The 19,834-nt window shown below is 39.5% G+C and overlaps 1 protein-coding gene across 1 annotated transcript; it reads right to left on the bottom strand.

The window, feature by feature from the left end:
- Positions 1-6,350: 6,350 nt before the first annotated feature.
- On the bottom strand, positions 6,351-7,754 carry PRSS35 (serine protease 35). Its single transcript, XM_063098489.1, has 2 exons — positions 7,077-7,754; positions 6,351-6,917 (listed from the first exon to the last, which is right to left on the bottom strand). The coding sequence occupies exons 1-2, from the start codon at positions 7,752-7,754 to the stop codon at positions 6,351-6,353; spliced, it is 1,245 nt and encodes a 414-aa protein (XP_062954559.1).
- Positions 7,755-19,834: the final 12,080 nt, after the last annotated feature.

Here is a 19,834-nt window from a genome sequence, read left to right as displayed (position 1 = left end):
AATAAGAAGAGAGGATGAAGAGTAACTATAGGAACCTGGCACCTGTCTGTTTGAAGGCAATTTTTTTTTTTTTCTTTTGGTGGCTAGTCAGTTTGGGGATCTGAATCCTTCACCTTGGTGTCATCAGCACCATGCTCTAACCAACTGAGCTAACCAGCCAGCACCTGAAGGCACTTTTATCAGAAACACACGAGTCAGAAGGGAATATGTCAAATATCTGATTTCTTAATGGCATGCTATAATATCTCAATATTAAAATTCTCATTACAAGTAAACATTCCCATTATTTATACTCATGTATGTGACTATAACTTTAATATGATATACAATTAGGACAATACTGTAGCATTTTGGAGCCTTAGCATATAGCATGGAGAAAGTAATGTCCTGACAGAGTAAGCTTCAATGATTACTTGGTGATATTTTTAAGAGTGTTTGGATCACCGCCTCTGTGCCAGGTACTAGAACTTGAAATGATGATGAAAGTGAGGAGAAGGAGATTGGTTGATCTGAGCTGCCATTCATACTACTTTGCCTAGTTCCTCCAGTAACTGGTGTGCTTGTGAGTTCCATGGGCCTGGCCCAAGGACAACTTGTAGGTTTAGAATAGACATGTGTTAGGGCCGAGCCCATGGCGCACTTGGGAGAGTGCGGCACTGGGAGCACAGCGATGCTCCTGCCGTGGGTTCAGATCCTATATAGGAATGGCCGGTGCACTCACTGGCCGAGTGCCGGTCATGAAAAAGACAAAAAAAAAAAAAAAAATAGACATGTGTTATAGACTGAATGTATGTGTCCTGCCCATCCACACCCCCCCCCCATTACCTACTTTGGGAAGTAATTATGATTAGATGAGGTCATAAGGGTGGGGCCCCCTCTCCATGGGATTAGTTATAAGAAGACACACCAGAGAGCCTTCTCTCTTCCTGCTTGTGCACAAAGAGGTCACAGTAGCACACAATGAGAACAGCTACCTACAAGGCAAGAGAAGAGATCTCAAAATGAAACCTACCTCACTGGCACCTTGATCTTGGACTTCCCAGCCTCTAAAATTATGAGAAATAAATTTCTGTTGTTTAAGCCACCCAGGTATTTGGTATTTTGTTATAGTAGCCCAGGTTGATTAAGACACCACCTTACCTATGAGTAAAGCAAACTAGCCCAAATTGGGATCACAAGTCATTTTGGTCAGCATGTTCTAGACAGTTGAGCTAACTGGATCAAACTGCCAGCTTTTAAGTAATAAAAGGAGTAAACAGGGAATTTCCCTCCCTAGACTTTATAAATAGAAAAGAAAACCATCTAAGTGTGTTTTTCCTCTTAGTTGAATACATCGAACCCATTTGATGAGAACATGATTTCACCATCAACTAGACCAAAGCTCATAAATATCTCTTGAAACTTATGACATGGCCATTGAAGAAAAGAGTAATGACCTAGCTGGAAAAATCAGCTTATTAGAAAGGTTCTTCTAGGAGAGAACACAACTGAGGCCACCAGATGTGGGAAATGGGGAGGGAGGGTGTTCAGTGAGAAATTGGTAAAGGGCCACAAAAAGTGATTACATTGTGTAATGTTAAATACACTAATTATCCTGATTTGAGGATCACATTATGCACACAGGTATTGATATCCAGTGCTGTACCCCACAGATATGTACAATCAATTATGTTTCAATTAAAAATAAAGAAATAAATTTTTAAAATAAAGAACAATATATGCTAACAGAAACATTTATGTACTTGGGAATATCTAAGACATTTAGCTATGGAATCCAAATCCTGAATCCAGTCCTTGATTAGCCACTTTCTACCGATATAATTTTTGGCAAATTACATAGAACTTTCAGAACTTAAGAGTTTTTGTTTTTGTTGTCTTTTAATCCATTAAATGTTGTATGTAAGATCTACTTTGTGGGTTGATGTAAGAGGTATATAAAATTATATGTGATTTTCCATGGCATAATAGTTGGTACACTGTAAGTGCCTAATACAAGTTACAAGTTCATTTTAATACTGTAAAAATTTTTTTTAAAAAGTTCTTCTGTTAATTAACTGGAGATTTTAGTAAATACTTTTAGTTTTTATAAAAGTATTTTTTAAGCCTGGTATATATTCTTTGAAATCAGTAGCCACAATATATTTAATTGTTATTGGAAACCACACTAAAGAATAATGATGCTAGTTCTACATTATTTATAGCTATAGATCTACATCCTTGTATTGTCCAGTGCTTAGTTCAATTGCCTTATCCAATATTCTTAATTAACAAGCACAGTTCTTTTTTGATGAGTTGCTGTGGATTGAATATCCCCCTCAAACTCCTTCATGCTTAAATTGTGTCCTCCAAAGTTCCAGGTACTGGGGAGGGAGGAGAGGGAGGAGGGAGGGAGGTTTTGGTAAGGGGCAACAATAGTCAACCACAATGTATATCGACAAAATAAAATAAAATAAATTAATTAATTAATTAATTAAAAAAAAAAAAAAAAACAAAGTTCCAGGTACTGGAAACTTGGCCCCACTGTGACAGTATTGAGAGAGTGGGAAACCCTATTACAGTAATTGAAAGTTGGGGCCTTGAAATGGTGATTAAACTCTGAGGACCATGCCTAGTGAATGGATTAATAATGGTGGTCATGGGTATGGTTCTGAGGGCTTTAAAAGGAGAGCACGTGAGAGTCTCTCTCCCTGCTCCACCATTTTCTGACATGTGAGACCTCTGCATCGCTGTACAGAAGGCCCTCACCAGATGTGTTCCCTGGACATTGGACTTCACAGCCTCTGAAACTGTAAGGAATAAATTTCATTTTCTTATAAATCACCCAGTTCCAGGTATTTTGTTATAAGCAACAGGAAGACTAATACAGAGTTAATATCTGATTTATTAGCACAAGGCCAAAGACTTATGAGTAATTAAAATGGTCAACATTGGGACAAAATGCAAGACAAACACAATATAATTTTTACAGTATGTAGCAAACTAAACCAACAATGTAAAACAATAAGTTATATGCCTGAATTAATCTATAGCTATAAACAATCTTTAAATAATATTTAAGTGACAAAAAACTTTCTTATGACTGGGCCACTTGAAGGGAATGCTATATAGAGAGGTTAAAACTTAAAATATAGGGCTAAACTAGATAATCTTTTACTGTCTCTTCTAATCCTGAGATTCTTCTGATAAAATAAGAATTTCAAAAAATTCTTTGATCTACAGAGAAGAAGAGTAAAATTTTGTCCAGCACTCTGATCTTGGTAATTGTTATGTTCAGAATGTTTGTATCCCCCTAAAATTCATATGTTGAAACCTAACCCTCAAGATGATAGTATAAAGCGATGGGGCCTTTGGGAGTTGATTAGGTCATGAGGTCTCCATCCTCATAAATAGGATTAGTGCCCTTATAAAAGGGGCTTGAGGGAGCTTTCCCCCTTTCTATCACAAGTTGCCACCTATGAGGAACAGGCCTTCACCAGACACCAAATCTGCTGGCACCTTGATCTTGGACTTCTCAGCCTCCAGAACTGTGAACAATAAATCTCTATTGTTTATAAAGTATTTTGTTATAGCAGCCCGAATATACAAAGATGGTCACACATGCATTTAAATCTTTTTCAAAATGAACACTGGCTTTAACTAGGAAGCATATCCAAAAGGAGGGCTGGCTGGTTGCTCAGCTGGTTAGAGCATGGTGCTGATAACATCAAGGCCCAGGGTTCAATCCCTGTTCCCAGCCACAAAAAAAAAAAAAAAAAGAAGAAGAAAAAAAATGTTAAGTTGCTTCTGCCCACACACATCCCTTTGAGCAAGAAAAGCCATAAATAAAATGATGAATGTTATTTGGGAGGGAAAAAAAATCCTTCACAATTTGAAATGTCAGTTGTTTTGTAAATAGTGATTTGAATTTAGCCATTGATAAGATTCTCAAAGCAATGTCAGTATAGTTATCTGCACCCAGTAGACATCACATGTGTGAGTATATTTGTTTAGCTAAGTGAATTCAATTTAATTTTCTATTTCAAATCTGATAAGCATAACAGAAAAAGTATGTGAAGTTAAACTCTCTGGTTAATATACAGTTATATGCCACAAAACAACTTTTTATTCAACAACTGACCGCATATACAACAGTGGTCCCATAAGATAATAGGTGTGTAGTAGGCAACACCTACTACAGGTTTCTGTAAGTACACTCTATGATGTCCACACAATCAAATCACCTTAAAGATGTGTTTCTCAGAATGTATCCCTTTCGTTAAGCAACACGATTGTAGAACATTTTAGTGGTCCTAAATAGGTCATGTAAGATTCATGATTCACTCGGATAAGAGAAAAGCATAAGAGAAACAAAAAAAACCACTGCAAATAAAATGAGCTAAATTTTATATTTTTGAAAAGTATATTGGACAATGATTTTAAGGAAATCATGTATATTCAGAATTTAATCTCAAGCACCAAACTATAGCACTCAGCACCTTTAATTATTTTGACCTCATTCAAATACTAGGAATTATGTTCGAAGAATCTAAGATGAAGATTATGTGTGTGGGGGTTGGATGGTTGCAACTGTGTAAGTATGCAAAATTCATCTTGAAACATTTTTGGTTATAATGATCACATAGATGTTTCCCCCCCCAAAAAATCTGACCAAAACTTTTGAGTCAATATTCCTATTATACAAGTAATAATAAAAATACTACTCTGTGAAATGTGCTTAGAATTAAATAGAATATATTTTTAAATAAATGACAATTTAATTCTTGCTGAACCCCTATATATAAAACATATATACAGATACAGTAAGAGTTATAACTAATTTATTTTTAAAATTTTTATTGAATGATTTTTAACAGATTCACATTATAAAAGAATGTTCACTTGTATCGAATTTTAGCTATTTTGGACACCATTTACAAAATCACTTATCATAATCTAATCAAATATTACTTTGCATAATAATTAAGACTATAACTACCCATTATTGAAAAATGACAATAAGTAAAATAAATTTGAACCCTGGCAGAAATCAGTGACTTGGGTGTGTCATGAGAAGAGAAACTGCCAGGAAGAGCAGACCAGAAATCAGGCCTGCAATTCCTGAAGTTTAGGGTGCACTTGATTATAGATCCCTAAAACTCTGTAAACATAATGCCCTGAACTAACCCTCTCTTCCAGACATTCAGCAAATATCTGTTCAAGAAATATATATTGAGTGCCTACTCTGTATTCTGGGCAGCCACTGGATCCTGTCTGCTTAGCCCACATGAGAAATAGCCAGAACCTTCTTTTAAAAATCATATTTGTAAATTATACTCATTGTTAGGAACGGACATATCAAAATTACTAATCAGAGAATTCACCAAAATAATATGGCTATGGCCCTATTAAAGAAAGCTGAACTTTGTCAAGGGGGAAAAGGCTCTCTTTTGAAAAAGATTACAAAATTCTTTGTTCTAAAAATATAGCACCTCATACATAGTAGAACGAATAACATAAAAAGATGTGGCTTTCAATGTATGATCATTCAAAATTTGTGAACTATCTTCCCCATGCATACATAAAAAGCCTGTATTTTGAGTATTAGTTAAATAAAAACTTGATATCTTATTGCTTCCCTATGGCTAACTAGATTTATTTCACAGAACAAAGTATTTCTCCCAGTTTTAAATAATATACACAGCAATTGATATTCGGAAAGCAGTAAAACAGTTAATAGTTTTATTTATAAAGCTTGCTGTTTCTTCTGATTTGTAATTCTAACAAACAAAAAACCACCCCCACCCCCCCCAACTAAATTTCTCAGACCCAACAGAAAATACAGTAAAAACACTGAGGACATGAGCTTACTGGATACATCTCAGAGTAGTACAAACTGTTGCAAATTTTGTCTCTATCCTGACTCTAATTACGTTATGGTCTATCTTTGCATATGCAGTTTCACATTTAATACACAACTGGCATCCTATTAGATTCTTCTTAGAGTAGGATCCTGAGAATAAGTCCATTGAGCAATCATACATATGATTTGTAGTACCAGTTTAAAGTTTTAAAGTATCTAATTTTTAAGAAGGCAGAAGTAAAAGAAACTTTTCCCACAAATGAAACTTATCACCATGGAAAGAAGAGTATGTACTTGGCACTGAAGTGCCCATCTAGTTTCAATATCTGTACCTAAACGTTTTTTAAACGTACAAAAACCTCCTAATTTTGAAAAAGCAAATTGGTAAAAATATTGAAATTCTCTTGATAGGGTTCAAGCCCAGGCATAACCTATTAAGTGACCTCGCTACAATAATCAGCACCGGTTTTCTCTGCGATTTAGGTGCACACGACCTTGTTCCGGGTTCCTGCTAGCCGTAAGCACAGCCGGCATCATTTCCGTGAATCCAGAGGCAGATCTGGGCGTACTTGAGCGGAGTGATGCGCACGGCGACGTTGTAGTCTTTCTCAACACCGTGAACATCCACCCACTGGTGGCCTGAGTAGACCGCGATGATTTTGCGCTTCCAGTTCTTTTTGTCTGGCTCTTTCAGACGCAGATAGACTCCGGAACCCGTGGAGCCCGACTCAGCATCGCAGTATTGATACAGGAGATCACTGGATTCATCGGACACACTACAAAACCGGTAGACCAGCTGATCGGCCCTGTCGTTATCAAATCCCGAGAAGTGGATCATCCCGCCGGGCATCTTCTTGATGGCTGGACTGATTCCCAGCTCCATGTATCTCTTGTTGTGGGCACGCTTCATCTCCAGAAGAGCATAGTCATAGTCCAGGACCGCGTCTGCACTCTCTCCTCGTGCCCAGCCTTTCGGAATGTGGGTACTCTTGACCCGGGTCCACCGGAAGGAGGGCCTCCCGTCAGCGACCCTCCGAGCCCGGCCGGACTCTTTTCTTCTCCTTCCACCCTTGGTCCTCTCCTGCGGGCCCTCCCCCGTGGCCCTCCCCTGCGGGCCCTCCCCCGTGGCCCTGCCCTGCGGACCCTCCCCCGTGGCCCTCCCCTGCGGACCCTCCCCCGTGGCCCTCCCCTGCGGACCCTCCCCCGTGGCCCTCCCCTGCGGACCCTCCCCCGTGACCCTCTCCCGTGGATTCTCTTTTATACCCTCTCTTAGGCCACCACCACTGGCTCGTCTCCTGCTCCTCTTAGAACCTCTACGTTTCTTGCCACCGCCTTTATTTCTCATCTTCAACAATCCTACCCTTAGCTTTTTACTCCCTTTGATGTAGTCCTTCCCATCGTGGACACAGTGGGCAGCGGTGAGAACGTGTCTAGGGGAAATGAGAATGCCGCTGCAGCCCGTGGAGAGCTTCACGGCTGTACTGAAAGGGAAATTGGTTAGGAACCTTTTGTCCAAGATGCTGAATCTGCTGTCCGTACCATACACCTGTCTCTTTCTCCTAACTGGTGCTCCTTTTGTAGTGATATTTTGAGTCGGCTCAAGGACCAAATCTTGAACTTTCACCCTGGTTAAGGTTCGGGTGCCGTTCTCAAAGACAGTCTCATAGGAAAGAGAATCCTCCAGTTCTGGAAGGCTGGGAGCCGGGAGTTCTTTCTGGCATTCAATGCCACATACTCTGTTTACTAACATCTTAGCATCTGCCTCAAATGTGGGGCTGGTGAGATGGAAAGTCCTTTCACTGACAATCCGGGGTATTTTTCTCAAGTGCCACATAAAATCCTGTTCCACTGTAGATCCAACAGTGAGGGTCCACCCAGGGGTGAAAAATATCAACCAAAATAGCATATTTTCCATTTTGTTCTTCTATTTTTGTCCTTAAAAATAGAAAAAGAAAGAGAATCTTTACAATGCTTTCTTTTCGGATGCTACTTATTTATTTCCTTTAGGCTTTGGGACCTAAATGTATTTCCACCACATAAGAGCCCTTATTTTCACCTTATTTAGATTTTACTGAGATGAAACACTTATCTGCTAAATGGGCTCATACAGACTTCCAAAATCAATAAATCATGTTTCACTCAACCTTCCCTCCACCAGCCCTAATCCACCTCACCCCCTACCCCCACCTGCCATCTCCATCCACCTCTCCCTCCCCAGACAGCCCACTGCATGGAAGAGTAGGGTGGGGCAGTGAATGGGATCCTCTGTTGTCTAAGCCACACTCTCTTCCTCCCTAGGTCTCCTACAACTTATTCAGAAGATTTAGAAATAAAGACAGGAGAAGATGTCCTGCAGTCTTACCCCACACTTAGCACCTTAAAAGAAGGAATCATAAATTTCTCATTTCTAGAGTGTAAATGCCTAGCACAGAGCTCAAAAAATGTTCACTGGAATACAATGAATTTCCCTAAATCTGGATTTGCAGCCCAAGTTGATGTTGAGGTGCAATGCAAATCACTGGATAATGCTATAAAGTAGAAGTTTTAGAAAGAAATAAATGGGTTCATCTGCTATTTACCTGCTTTGATTTTTACATAACCCCTAGTCATAAAAAGAAAATATACAGCACAGGCCATTTTATGCTAAAGTAAGAAAAATGTACCATGCACTTTTTTAAAAAACAAAGCTGTGCTTAGAACCATTGTCTAAGCAAAGCAACATACAAAATATTTTACAGTGGGATTTTACTGTGTATTAAAATTAGTTGTAAGAATTTGTGAAGCACAGGCTATGTATGGCTCCAGATTTGTCCCCTGAGGGAACATGATCATAATTAGATACAGTCTCTCTTCATCATGGGTCTCATCATCTAAGAGCAGTGCTTTTGTGTTATTTAAATATTTTTAAAGATGCCAGTACTTGATAAATTATATAATATCTTTTCTACTGTTAACATCTTCTTGCTCTTTTCCTCTTCTTGAGGCTCAGTAGCATGTAAATGTATCTATTTAGTAGAACTGATGTGTATTAGCCCTGCTTGAAAGTGGGGTAAGGTTGCTCTCTTTGGAGCAGCAATTTGAACCTCTGTCACCATTATTTGTGAGCTAAGCTCCAAATCATTTTTAATTAACAGTTAAAATACCAAGGCTTAGCAAATGATTCGTACTTGGTATGAAGCATAGGCAATTCAAGGTTAGATTACTCCTACAATATCTTCACTCTCTATGCTTTCTGATAAGCTTTGTTTTGCGTGGAAAAGAAAGCTAATGAGGAACTTAGCAATGGCCCACAGCCAGGTACACACATAGGACGTGTGCACTGGCATAAAAGGCAAAGGTCGTCTCTGATGCAGAGTTGAATATGGGCATCCCTTGATACAACAGTTTATTTTGCCATATACAAATACAGAATTATATTACCAAACTAATAACATTCTTTTGGTTAAAAAATACTGCATTAACCTATTTATTGTTTAAAATGTGATATATTCACCAAAACATGACATAATTAATTTAAGCCACTATACATTTGAAAATATTAAGCAAATGTGGAATAATTTTTATTATGACTTGGCATCAGCAAAATTATAGAGAAGTTTTTCAGTTTCCATTTTTTTATCTGCTCATACTTGTCTGCTGAATAATGGTGATTCTGGTTAATATGAGACTTACTGTTTGCTAAACAGCTTATAACTCGTTTTAGAGACAGGGCATTCTTCTGTAGATAACGATGGAAAAAATTAATAAAGAACATACTTTAGAAAAAAATCTGCACTCATGTCACAATTATTTTCTAATTGTCATCATGGCAAATCTGACTTTGCACAAAGCAGTAATTATATCAGTAATAATTTTGTTGAGCCACTTAGTATTTTCTTTTGCCTACTATACAGTTTTCGACAATCAGTAGTTTTTCATGAATTTTATTTAACTAGATTGGAGTGAAAAAGGATAACAACTCAATAACTCTACTTAGTCCTTGAAATTGTAGCTCTCTAGATAAAAAATTATGTCCTTGAAAAAAAAAAAAAAAAAAAAAAGCTAAACTCAGAGAGTTATTTGCTGCCTCTTAGCTTATAGACAAACCAAAATAGATAAGATATATATATATATATTGAATCTACTTGAATTTTAGCAAAATTTCAATCAAAGGAGTTCTTTGGTGTGGGAAACTTTTTTTTTTTTTTGGCAGCTGGCCAGTACAGGGATCCAAAACTAAATTGGTTTTCACATTCATACCTTGTTGCCAACTCACAATATAGTTAAATTGACTGAAATAAAGCTGCTCATAGTTGAACTTTCAACTGATGTTGTGAAAAAATAAAAATAATAAATCAATTTTTCATTTACCCCTTTATGAACAACTATTCAGTATGTACTTAATGCATGATTACATCAAAGACTGAAAGCCAAATATCTACCTTAAGAGATACATAGGGTTTCACTTTGCATATTTTAAAACTCGATACTAACAATCTGTGGAGAATAAATACGTGAAAGTCTTCCTGGGCAAAACAGAGGATGTCTAAATAATGGTACTAAGATATTGTTTCCCTAGTTAGGTTTTTTTTTTTTTTTTTTTTAGTACTATTTAATTTAGTCTTGCAACTTTTTAGCTAGTTAAGGATTAGAAAGGCAGGATGTAAATATTAAATGATAACTGACAAAATTATCTTTTACTATAAAAATCATTGGACTAGGACATGGATCTCAAATATGGAATTTCCCTTAGTCTTTACCAAAGAAAATATACCCTGTGCCAAAATTCTGTAGCCAGACTTTTAAGAAAGCCCCATCAGAGCTGAATTGTATTATAGTATAATTTCATATTTTGGCTAAGTATGTCACACTGACTTTTAAATCTATTATCCTAGTCAAAGACCATCAGTCACTTTTAAACCATGCTTGGTACAAAGCAGTGACTGCATAGGTGTGGTTTTCCAACCAAGGGTATGCTCAGGTGATCATTCTCACAGCAGTTAAGAATGGCGGTTGAGAACCCAAATCTTGGTTGCTCACCAAAAAGAAACACTAGACCAGATTACAGTCCCTGAACCAGTAACATCAGCATCACCTGGGAGCTTGTTACAAATGCTAATTCTCAGAATCCACCCCAGACTGTTAGAAAATCTCCTGGAAGGGGGTGGGAGGTGGGTGGTTTCCCAGCTATCTGTGTCTTAACCAGCTCTCCAGATGATTCTGACACTCAGTAAAGTTTGAGAACCACTGCAGCAGCCAAGGCCCTGGTGTAGCAGCATGAGCCACAGCCCAGAGGGCAGTCTTTCCAGGGATGATTGCTTAACCAGGTTTCAAACGACATCTGCTTCATCTTTGTGTCCAAAAATCAATTTTTTTTTTCCGAAAGATGACCGGTAAGGGGATCTTAACCCTTGACTTGGTGTTGTCAGCACCACGCTCTCCCAAGTGAGCTAACCAGCCATCCCTATATGGAATCCAAACCCATGGCCTTGGTGTTATTGGCACCACACTCTCCCGAGTGATCCACAGGCCAGCCCCAAATCAATTTTTATTCTGACTTTGCTCTTCTACTATGTTAGCAACTGCTCAGCCATTTAATAAAAAAAAAAACTTATTTTTATATGTGGTTTAATATGTCTGAAAAATGTCAAATTCAGTAGGTATGTATGTAAGGCCTCTAACATCTGATGCTACAGACCACGCAGTGGCACTGGATTGCCAGCCCTGGCTGGTGCCCTTTGAGGGAGCTTTGGTACAGTGCCACAGGAATAGAAGCCATGCCCACATCTATCCGTAGGCATGGAAGGGCAGGGATTTGTAACGACCTCAGAATCACAGTAATAAGAGGACATGGATTTAGTTAGCCTGTCTAATTTGGCCTGTAATTTAAAATTGGACAAATGTTTAAGGACATTTTCTTTTGGAAAATCTAAGTTTGTCTTGTGGTAAAATGTCAATGTGATGTTAATTATAGCTCTTAGTGATAGAGCAATCCACAGTTAGGTGGATACATCTACATATGCCCATCATCACAAAAGCATTAACCCATTGATCTGAAGAGACAAAGTCCCAATGGGCGGGGCAGCTATAATATTTTGAAGCTATAAAGTCCCCCTCCTTTTTCCTGTCTTCCATTATAATTGTGACCATCACTGTCTCTTTCCAGATGACTTGTATTGGGGCTCCAAATCCCAATTTTGGTTAGTGGAAGTGAGGTTGCAGTCATTACTCTCCACTGTGAGCCAGAGTACACATAGTTGATTATGGGTTGGATCACTCAGACAAATGAAGTGGAAGAGAATTAGGGAGGAAGCAAGAATGTATACACAGATAAACTCTTACTGATGGAACAGATGTAATTCCACACTTGAACCTAGTCTATTAATAGAAATGACCACTCATAACTACAAGAGATGACTATTACTCTTTTGTTATTTGTTTATGCTTTCTTCGAAATGTGATTATTGATCGTATTTAAAATATTTGTGTTATCTCTAGCAGCACAGCGGTTACGAGTGTAGACCAAGGAGTGAAAAAACTTGGACTCAGTTCCCATCTTTACCACTTATGAGGCATATGAACTTGCGTAGTTATTAACCCTCTAAATTTCACTTTCCTCATCTGCAGAGAAAACTCTACCTCGTTACATTAGTATGGAGATTAAAGGAGATGATATGCAAAGAATTACCTCTGAGCCCAGAGCATAGTAAGCAGTCAATATGCATTACTTTATTATTATTATTATTCTACCTTAATGAGTGAGTTAATATCACTTTAAAACAGGTCATTATATAAGCCAAAGTTTGAGAACTTGTAGTTTTCTAAAAAGTCAATTTTGTAGTCAAATATTTTTATTTCAGGATATTTTCCAATCCACTATAAAATTTCCTTTTTCTTTGTTTTGTTTTTTTGGTCAGGGACAGCTTCACTTTAGAGACTTCCCAAATAAATACTTTCCTAATTACTCATTTCTATGAATATCTGTGGCTTTATAATATATTTTTCTCATTGCTATTAAACTTGTGTGATTAAACATCGCCCAGCCACAAAACACTTAAATTACATTCCCTGTATCTTATCTATAGCCTGAATCTACATTAGGAATTCTGGAACCAGATCAGACCCTCAGCTTAAAAAGAAACAGAACCAGTGTCAAAATAATTACTCTAAGGGAGCGAACTACAGTGAAAAAAACCCTAGCTTTTTGAATGAGTCAACCTACAGTGTACAGAATTTTACTATGATGTGACATAATTATATGCTAAAGTTCAGTTTCTCTTTTGCTTTTTGATTGTTATACCGTGAGAAGTTGATAGTCTAGCTTAGGTAGGGCAGGCAGACTAAGAAAAGATAAGATGGTTGCTCACTTTATTTTTCCAGCATATGAATGAAAATGAAAATACTGACTTACTGACTTCAGAGGATCTGCACCAAATTACTTTCCCTCATCAGGTGATATACTCTTACCCACCCATGCCTTTCTTTTCATCTGGTCCCTTGTAATGTAGTATAGTGAGGTAGTTGTCCACACTAATTTATATAGTATGCTGCCATGGGACATAATTCTGCATTAACCAATCAAACATTTTCTGGGGGGCTGGTGTGGGTCAGGGACCACTCAGTCAGATCAATGATCCTGTAGGGCTGACATCAACCTCTAGCTTACTGTGTGCATTAGGAAACACCAACGATTGCATAATCGCTTTTAAAAACTTGGTTGTCCTTTATTTAGCCATCCATGATCCCAACCACCTGTCCCTCCCAACACCACTGCCTACATTTACACACCTACCTAAATGTGAAGGCATGCTCTCATCCCCTCCTCTACTCTCATCCTCCACCTGCTCAGTAAGGATTGATATACAACAGGGAGACACTGAAGCTTGGCCCAGGTAATTCTAAATAAATGCAGAGAGAAGTGATAGCTTAGGCAAAAGGTCACAAGCAGGGGAAGAGCATTACTAGTAACAGTAAACAGGCATAAAGCAAGCACTAAAGAAATGGGTTATGGTTTGCAGAAACATAAGTCCTAGAGTAAACCAAGAATGATAAAACACAAGTAACTTACTCATCAATGATCCTCAAGAAGCTTAAATTTCTACCCCTCCCAGGGAGGAACTTGCCTGCTACCCACATTGCCACCACTAGATGGCAAAGCTGGCATGGTGATGGCAAATCTAAGTCAGTCAATTAAATTGTTTACATTTGCTCAGCTCTTAAATAGAATTCATTTTAAGAGCATGTGATATTCAGCAGGAGGAAAAAGTCTAATTGGCTAATAATATGCTAAGTGGTTGTCACGTATGGAATTTATTACATTTAGAAATGCACCAACAGGCCACAGAGCCCATCCTGATGAACTGAGGGCTGATGATGCTGTCTACAGCCAATTTTCTGACAGGTGGTTTTCCAAAAACTGTTATAGTGCCAGCACACTTCCACCAATACCTACAGCACTGCTAAATAGTCCCCTGAAAGTGCTGCAATGCATTTCAGCACTAAAGAAAAATTTGGGCCTGCCAAATATTTCACATGTTCATCAAATACTTTGTAATCCATTATTACTAAAGGATAAGCTCTCTGCTGATTCTATGCTGAGAATAAATGGCAAGAAAGTTCACTGACAGTATGCCAATTTCTATTCAAAATACCATACCATAGCACTATTTTCAAGTTTAGTTTCAGGAATGGAGACAAAGTAATGTCTGCTTTAAATGTTTGGCAGTACTTGAGGGAAAGGAAGATGGTAAAGTTACACAGTTGATTATTTTACAGTAACCCACAACTTCTGTTTCTCATCACAATAAAAAATAAAACCTCCCTTTGTTTTTTAGCTATTTTTCCAGGACACGTACATCTCAATTTATGCAATGAATGTGCTGTGTGTAAATCAAATTTGGGGTAAATGTCACTAAGGGAGCCCCAAGGGAACTCTGCTGGCCCTTTCATATGCTGACTTAAAGTGCACAGCACATGGCTCCTGACTTGGTATTTTTCAAGTTGGCCTTTGAAAGCAAAGAAGACCTATATATGTATTAGGTTTGTTACTTTTCAGGCTTTAAAGCATCTTATGGTAACAATGTTTTGAGCTTATCACATGTCAGTTTTACCTACATGAAGCTTTTAAAAATTTTTATTTTAAATTATAAAATAATAACTTGTGTACCACAACTTAGACTTTTCCATTTCTAACCTCTCTAGACAGATTTCTCATCTGCAAAGTTAACTCAGTGTTAAGGTGATGTAGCTTCATCTTCCAAAATTCTGATCCTGTTAAAATGCAACATGCTTGTTGAATATTTGAGCATTGGGCAGAAAAAGATAATTTATTCAATAGGGAAAATTAACTCACACTAGCAATTACTTATTTTAACATACAATGAGCACATACTATGTGCCAAGCATATGCTAAACAATCTCACATTTAAAAAGAAAAAGATTCCTAAAAGCATATAGGTTTCCCAGCTGTCTGGAAGAAAAGTGGGGAAGGTATCATCTATGTCCACCCCTTCTCACACTAAAGAAACTCCTCTAATATTTCCTAATAAAAATAAAACTCTGTACAATGCTTGGCTACTACTTTCAAGCCTAGATGTCTTATTTGGCTGAGATTTTAACATTCTGTCTTCTAAATTACAAACCAGATTCTAAGCATAATTCTCCAGGCAGCAAAATATGACTTTTATAATCCTCTGCAGAGACAAATGTACTTGGAATAAAATGAGAACTAATTTCAGAAGTCAGAAGGGTTACTAAAGGGGGTGGGGGTGGGCTAACCCTACATATGATATGCAGCTTATTTTCACATCAGTAACAGTGGAAGAAGTTCAGAGCAATCAGGCAGTTTTTCCAAAACGTTTCAAAAGCTTTTTATTATAAAAAATTTCAAGACTACACAAAAGTAGAGAGAAACGTATTAAAAAGTCTAGAAAAAAGGATAACCCCCATGCTGCCCATCACCCAGCTTCAACAATTATCAATATCTTGCCAGTCTTGTTTCATCTATCACCCCCTCCCTTTCTTTGCTAGAATATTTTAAAGTCCAAGAATATTTTAAAGTAATCCAAGAGCTTCGATTTCATTTCACCTCCTCATTTTCTAAATGTTTTTCACTGCTTCATTTGGGGACCCATGCAACCAAGTAGATAAAAAGGGACCGGGGAGAGGAGCTAGCTTTCATAGTAACCCTGCCAAGAGGCTTTCAAAGAGAGCAGACTTTACAGGAATGGGTTTTACACCTTTTTCAATGGCATCTGTTAATAATCATAAAAATAAAGAGGGTCCCCTCTGGTACTGCTTAAAGTAGAAAGAATTCCATTTATATTCCAATACAAACTTTGTTACTGCTAATCTTAAACTGTGCAGAGGCCAGCACACAGAATTGCCTATTGGAAGGGTAGTTTCCTTGCGGACTGAAAGTGCTAAGTGTGATCCTTTCTTCTTAGAGCCCTTCACAGAAGCTCTCCTTGGGTGGGTCTTGCCTTTCTCAGTGAAACTTTTAGGTTCTAGGATCTCGCCCTATCTGGGAGGTTCCATCCTTACCCGTGAAGCTTTTTCGGTCTCCCGGGGCGCTGCCCAGCACGGATCAAAGAGCTCCCGAGGCGGACGCCGATGCTCCCGAGGGACGGCAGGGCGGGGGCGCTGCTGCCCGGAGCCTCGCCGACAGCCTGAGCCCGAGGCCGGCCCGCCACCGCGCGGCCACCACCGCCAGGAGCTCGCAGCAGAGACTGCGGAGGGGGCGCGAGCAGCGCTGCGCGCCGCGGCCGGGAGGTGGGAGGGGAAAGGGCGAGATGACGCCGGGCCGACGCCGAGGGAGGGGGCGGAGGAGGAGGGGTGAGCCAGACGCGGGGAGGGGGCGACGGGACCCCACCCGGCGGAACGGGGCATTTCCTGGGAGGGGCAGGGCGGGCACGGCAACCTCTTACCGCAGCATCCCTGGCCCGAAACTGAATTCATTAAGCATTGGAAAAATTCATGAGTGGGTTCACGAGAAATGCCTGTCCCCGTAGTAGTATGAGCCCCTTAAATAGTCTCAAGAAGAGACACCAAAGGGAGAGAAGGGTGCCCGGGAGTTGTTCATTAAGAGAAGCCCCGGCCATCTAGAAGAACGCGGGGCCTCTCCCCTACCCTACCCCGAGCCAGTCTCTGCGGGGGACCTCGCTTCCCCGGACGCACACCCTGCAGGGCCAACCCGACCGTGCCAGCGCCCAGGTGCAGGGAGGACCCGGGACCTCGGGCTGGGAAGCTGGGACACCCCGGGAGCAGCATCCTGTGCCGCCTGCAGGGGGAGCGCGTCAGTTTCTGTCCGTACTGGGAAGATAGTGTCGGCTTTTTCTACTTCAAGCGAGTATCCTTTAAGGTCCTTTCTAACCTCAGTCCCACCAGAATTCTAACTTCATCCTTCGTCTCTCATCTTCTTTTATTCTCCTCCTTAGAAGCGGTGCTCCTTTGGGGTGGGGGCCACGTGAGGAAGGGAGCTTCGCTTATTGAACATCTACTGAGCTGCTTCTGGGTGGCAGGTCTGGGGCAAGATGCACTGATACAGCAACGAGTACAAAAACTCCGTCCTGGCTCTCGAAGCAGGGAGATCAAGTAAGTGCACAGGTATTTATAACACAAGGTCTTAGCATGTCCCATAACACGTGGTTCATTAGTGAATTGCTGCAATTCGCGGATTTCTATGTATTTTTTTTAAACGAATGAGGTCATAACATATACAATTTATTTTCCTGGTTTTTTTAGTTAGCATTTTCATATATATATTTACCCATATAATTAAAATCTATTGGTAATTTTTATCTGGCATAATAGAATTAATTCTGAAACTGTCTCACCAATCAGATCATACCATTCATATGCATGTTTGAATCACCACCGTCTACCACAGGGCCTGGCATATGGTGAGTGCTGATTATGTGTTGAACTAAAAAAGTTTGCTATCAAACAGAGTGTAGGGAAGTCATAGAGAAAACCCAGTACTCAGAATGGGAATCCTGTCTGACACTAAATAGCTGTGTGCCCTTGGCCTCAGCTTCTTCCTCTACAAATTGAGGTTTAACTAGAGGAGTTCTATGGTCTGCAGCTCGCAAACATTTTTGGGATTCTAATGCTGTATAAATCCAGAAGGATTTAGCATGGACCCAGGTCTGATTCCTTTAATTCAGTTACATCCCCCACCAGGATCACATAAAGCTGACTTTAAGTGCTTTCGTGTTTTCATGGCCCTCTTCCTGAGCCCTTTACCTCAAGCCCTCTTACACTCTACGTCTGGATGTCTGGATCTGTTCCAGGTTGTCTTAGCATCAACTTGACTTTTTAAAAATTTATTGCTTTACCTCATCTGGTCCTAATGCTTAATATCTACCACTTCTCTGGTACCAGGATTCTCGTTTCTCTTAACCAGGATTCTTTCTCCCAGCCTAGTCCAGCCCTCAGGTTTTCTGTGGGGTGATATGAGCAATTCAGACATCCATTACCAAACTATATCCCAAAAGGGCCCCTTCCCAACCCATCAAGTTCCCCTTCCTGGTCCTGTTATGATGGTCCGGCAGTTTTCCAGTGCTCCCCAACCACCTTTCCACTGGGGAATGAACATTTTGTACAACATAACTCCTAACATTTTAGGAAATAATGTGTTGTAGGTAATGTTACCTGTCTTAAAAAAGCTCATAAAATATGTTGCCTTTTTTCCCCAATGCTCCTAGACTTCATCTTCAAATATTGTGAGTACCATGACCAAAAATTTTATCAAATTACTTTTAATACAACACAAACCCTGTTAATGCACCAACAGAATTCATAACTACCCATCTTTTGTGAGGCCCCAGCTTAATGGGAGTATTTGTATGCCCCTCCAGAAATGGGATCAAGAGACCCTGAACAAATGTCTTGTCACATTTCAGGGCATTAGAGATATTGTGGCCTCAACAGAAGAGAAGTGGTGACCACTGTCAGGCCTAGCTATAATTAAGGCTATACCACTTAGCCTTTTTCCTAAACCTGACTTCCCAACAGACTCAGACGAAAATAGAATAGCTCCCTTTTCAAAGCTAAATCTTATTTGTCATGGAAATATACTTGGAAAATTTTAGCTATGGAAAGACAGGAACAGGATATGTTTCGTGGTCCATAGACAAGGTCTAAGCATGACTCAACTTTGAAGAAGGGACATGACTTGCTGTGGCAGGAATCTTCCCTGTTAACTTTTAATCCCAAGGTTTTATCAAAACCCTTTATTAATTATGTAGTATGGTTAAAACCCCAGGGCCACTTGGTTAAGGCAGACTGAGAAAATTAAGTAGATGTAAAATAAAATAATGAGAAGGTGACGTTTGTCCTCAGTTCAGCTTTACCCTGGCAGAAGCCACCTATGATCAGCTAATTTGAGGAATAGTTGCTGGCTGTCCACAAACCTGCAGAACCATTCATTGACTTTATGTTTCTGTGTGGCCCAAGGAGGAGCCATGATGTGCTCCCAAAAGAAATCTGAAAGTTGGGTCCCTCAGTAAAGCCATGGTGCAGCCCTTCCTTTATTTGGACCCGCTCCCTCTCAAAGGCAGTGCTGATCTCTCCTTCCTTTCTGCCAGCACTAGGCCTGAGTCCTTGTTACACTGTTTTGGCATTATTTGTTTCCTTGTCTGCCTCCTAAACAGGACTGTGAGAGCTTCAAGTGCAGCAAAATATTTATATCTCCAGCACTAAGTACAGTACTTGGAATTTAGATGTTTAATAAATGTGAACTGAGGAAATGAAAAGGTCTCTAAAAATAAACCAGAATCAAGGGATTCCCTACCACTCTCATCTATAGTTTAGACACAATGGAGAAGATTATCAGAAGAAACTGGGTTTCTCACAGAAATCAGAGACTTACTTAACCTGAAATCATCATAAGTAACTGTGAATAAAAAACCTGAAGAAGACATGAACTCCGGGGAATGCAACCAGAACTAAAACACTGGACCCCAACCAGAAAGTCTCTCAGAGACAGAATTTCACAGAGTATTTCTGGAGGACAGA

The sequence above is a fragment of the Cynocephalus volans genome, chromosome 5, assembly GCF_027409185.1.
Source record: "Cynocephalus volans isolate mCynVol1 chromosome 5, mCynVol1.pri, whole genome shotgun sequence".
NCBI lineage: Eukaryota > Metazoa > Chordata > Mammalia > Dermoptera > Cynocephalidae > Cynocephalus > Cynocephalus volans.
This window is presented reverse-complemented; position numbering and strand designations above follow the sequence as displayed.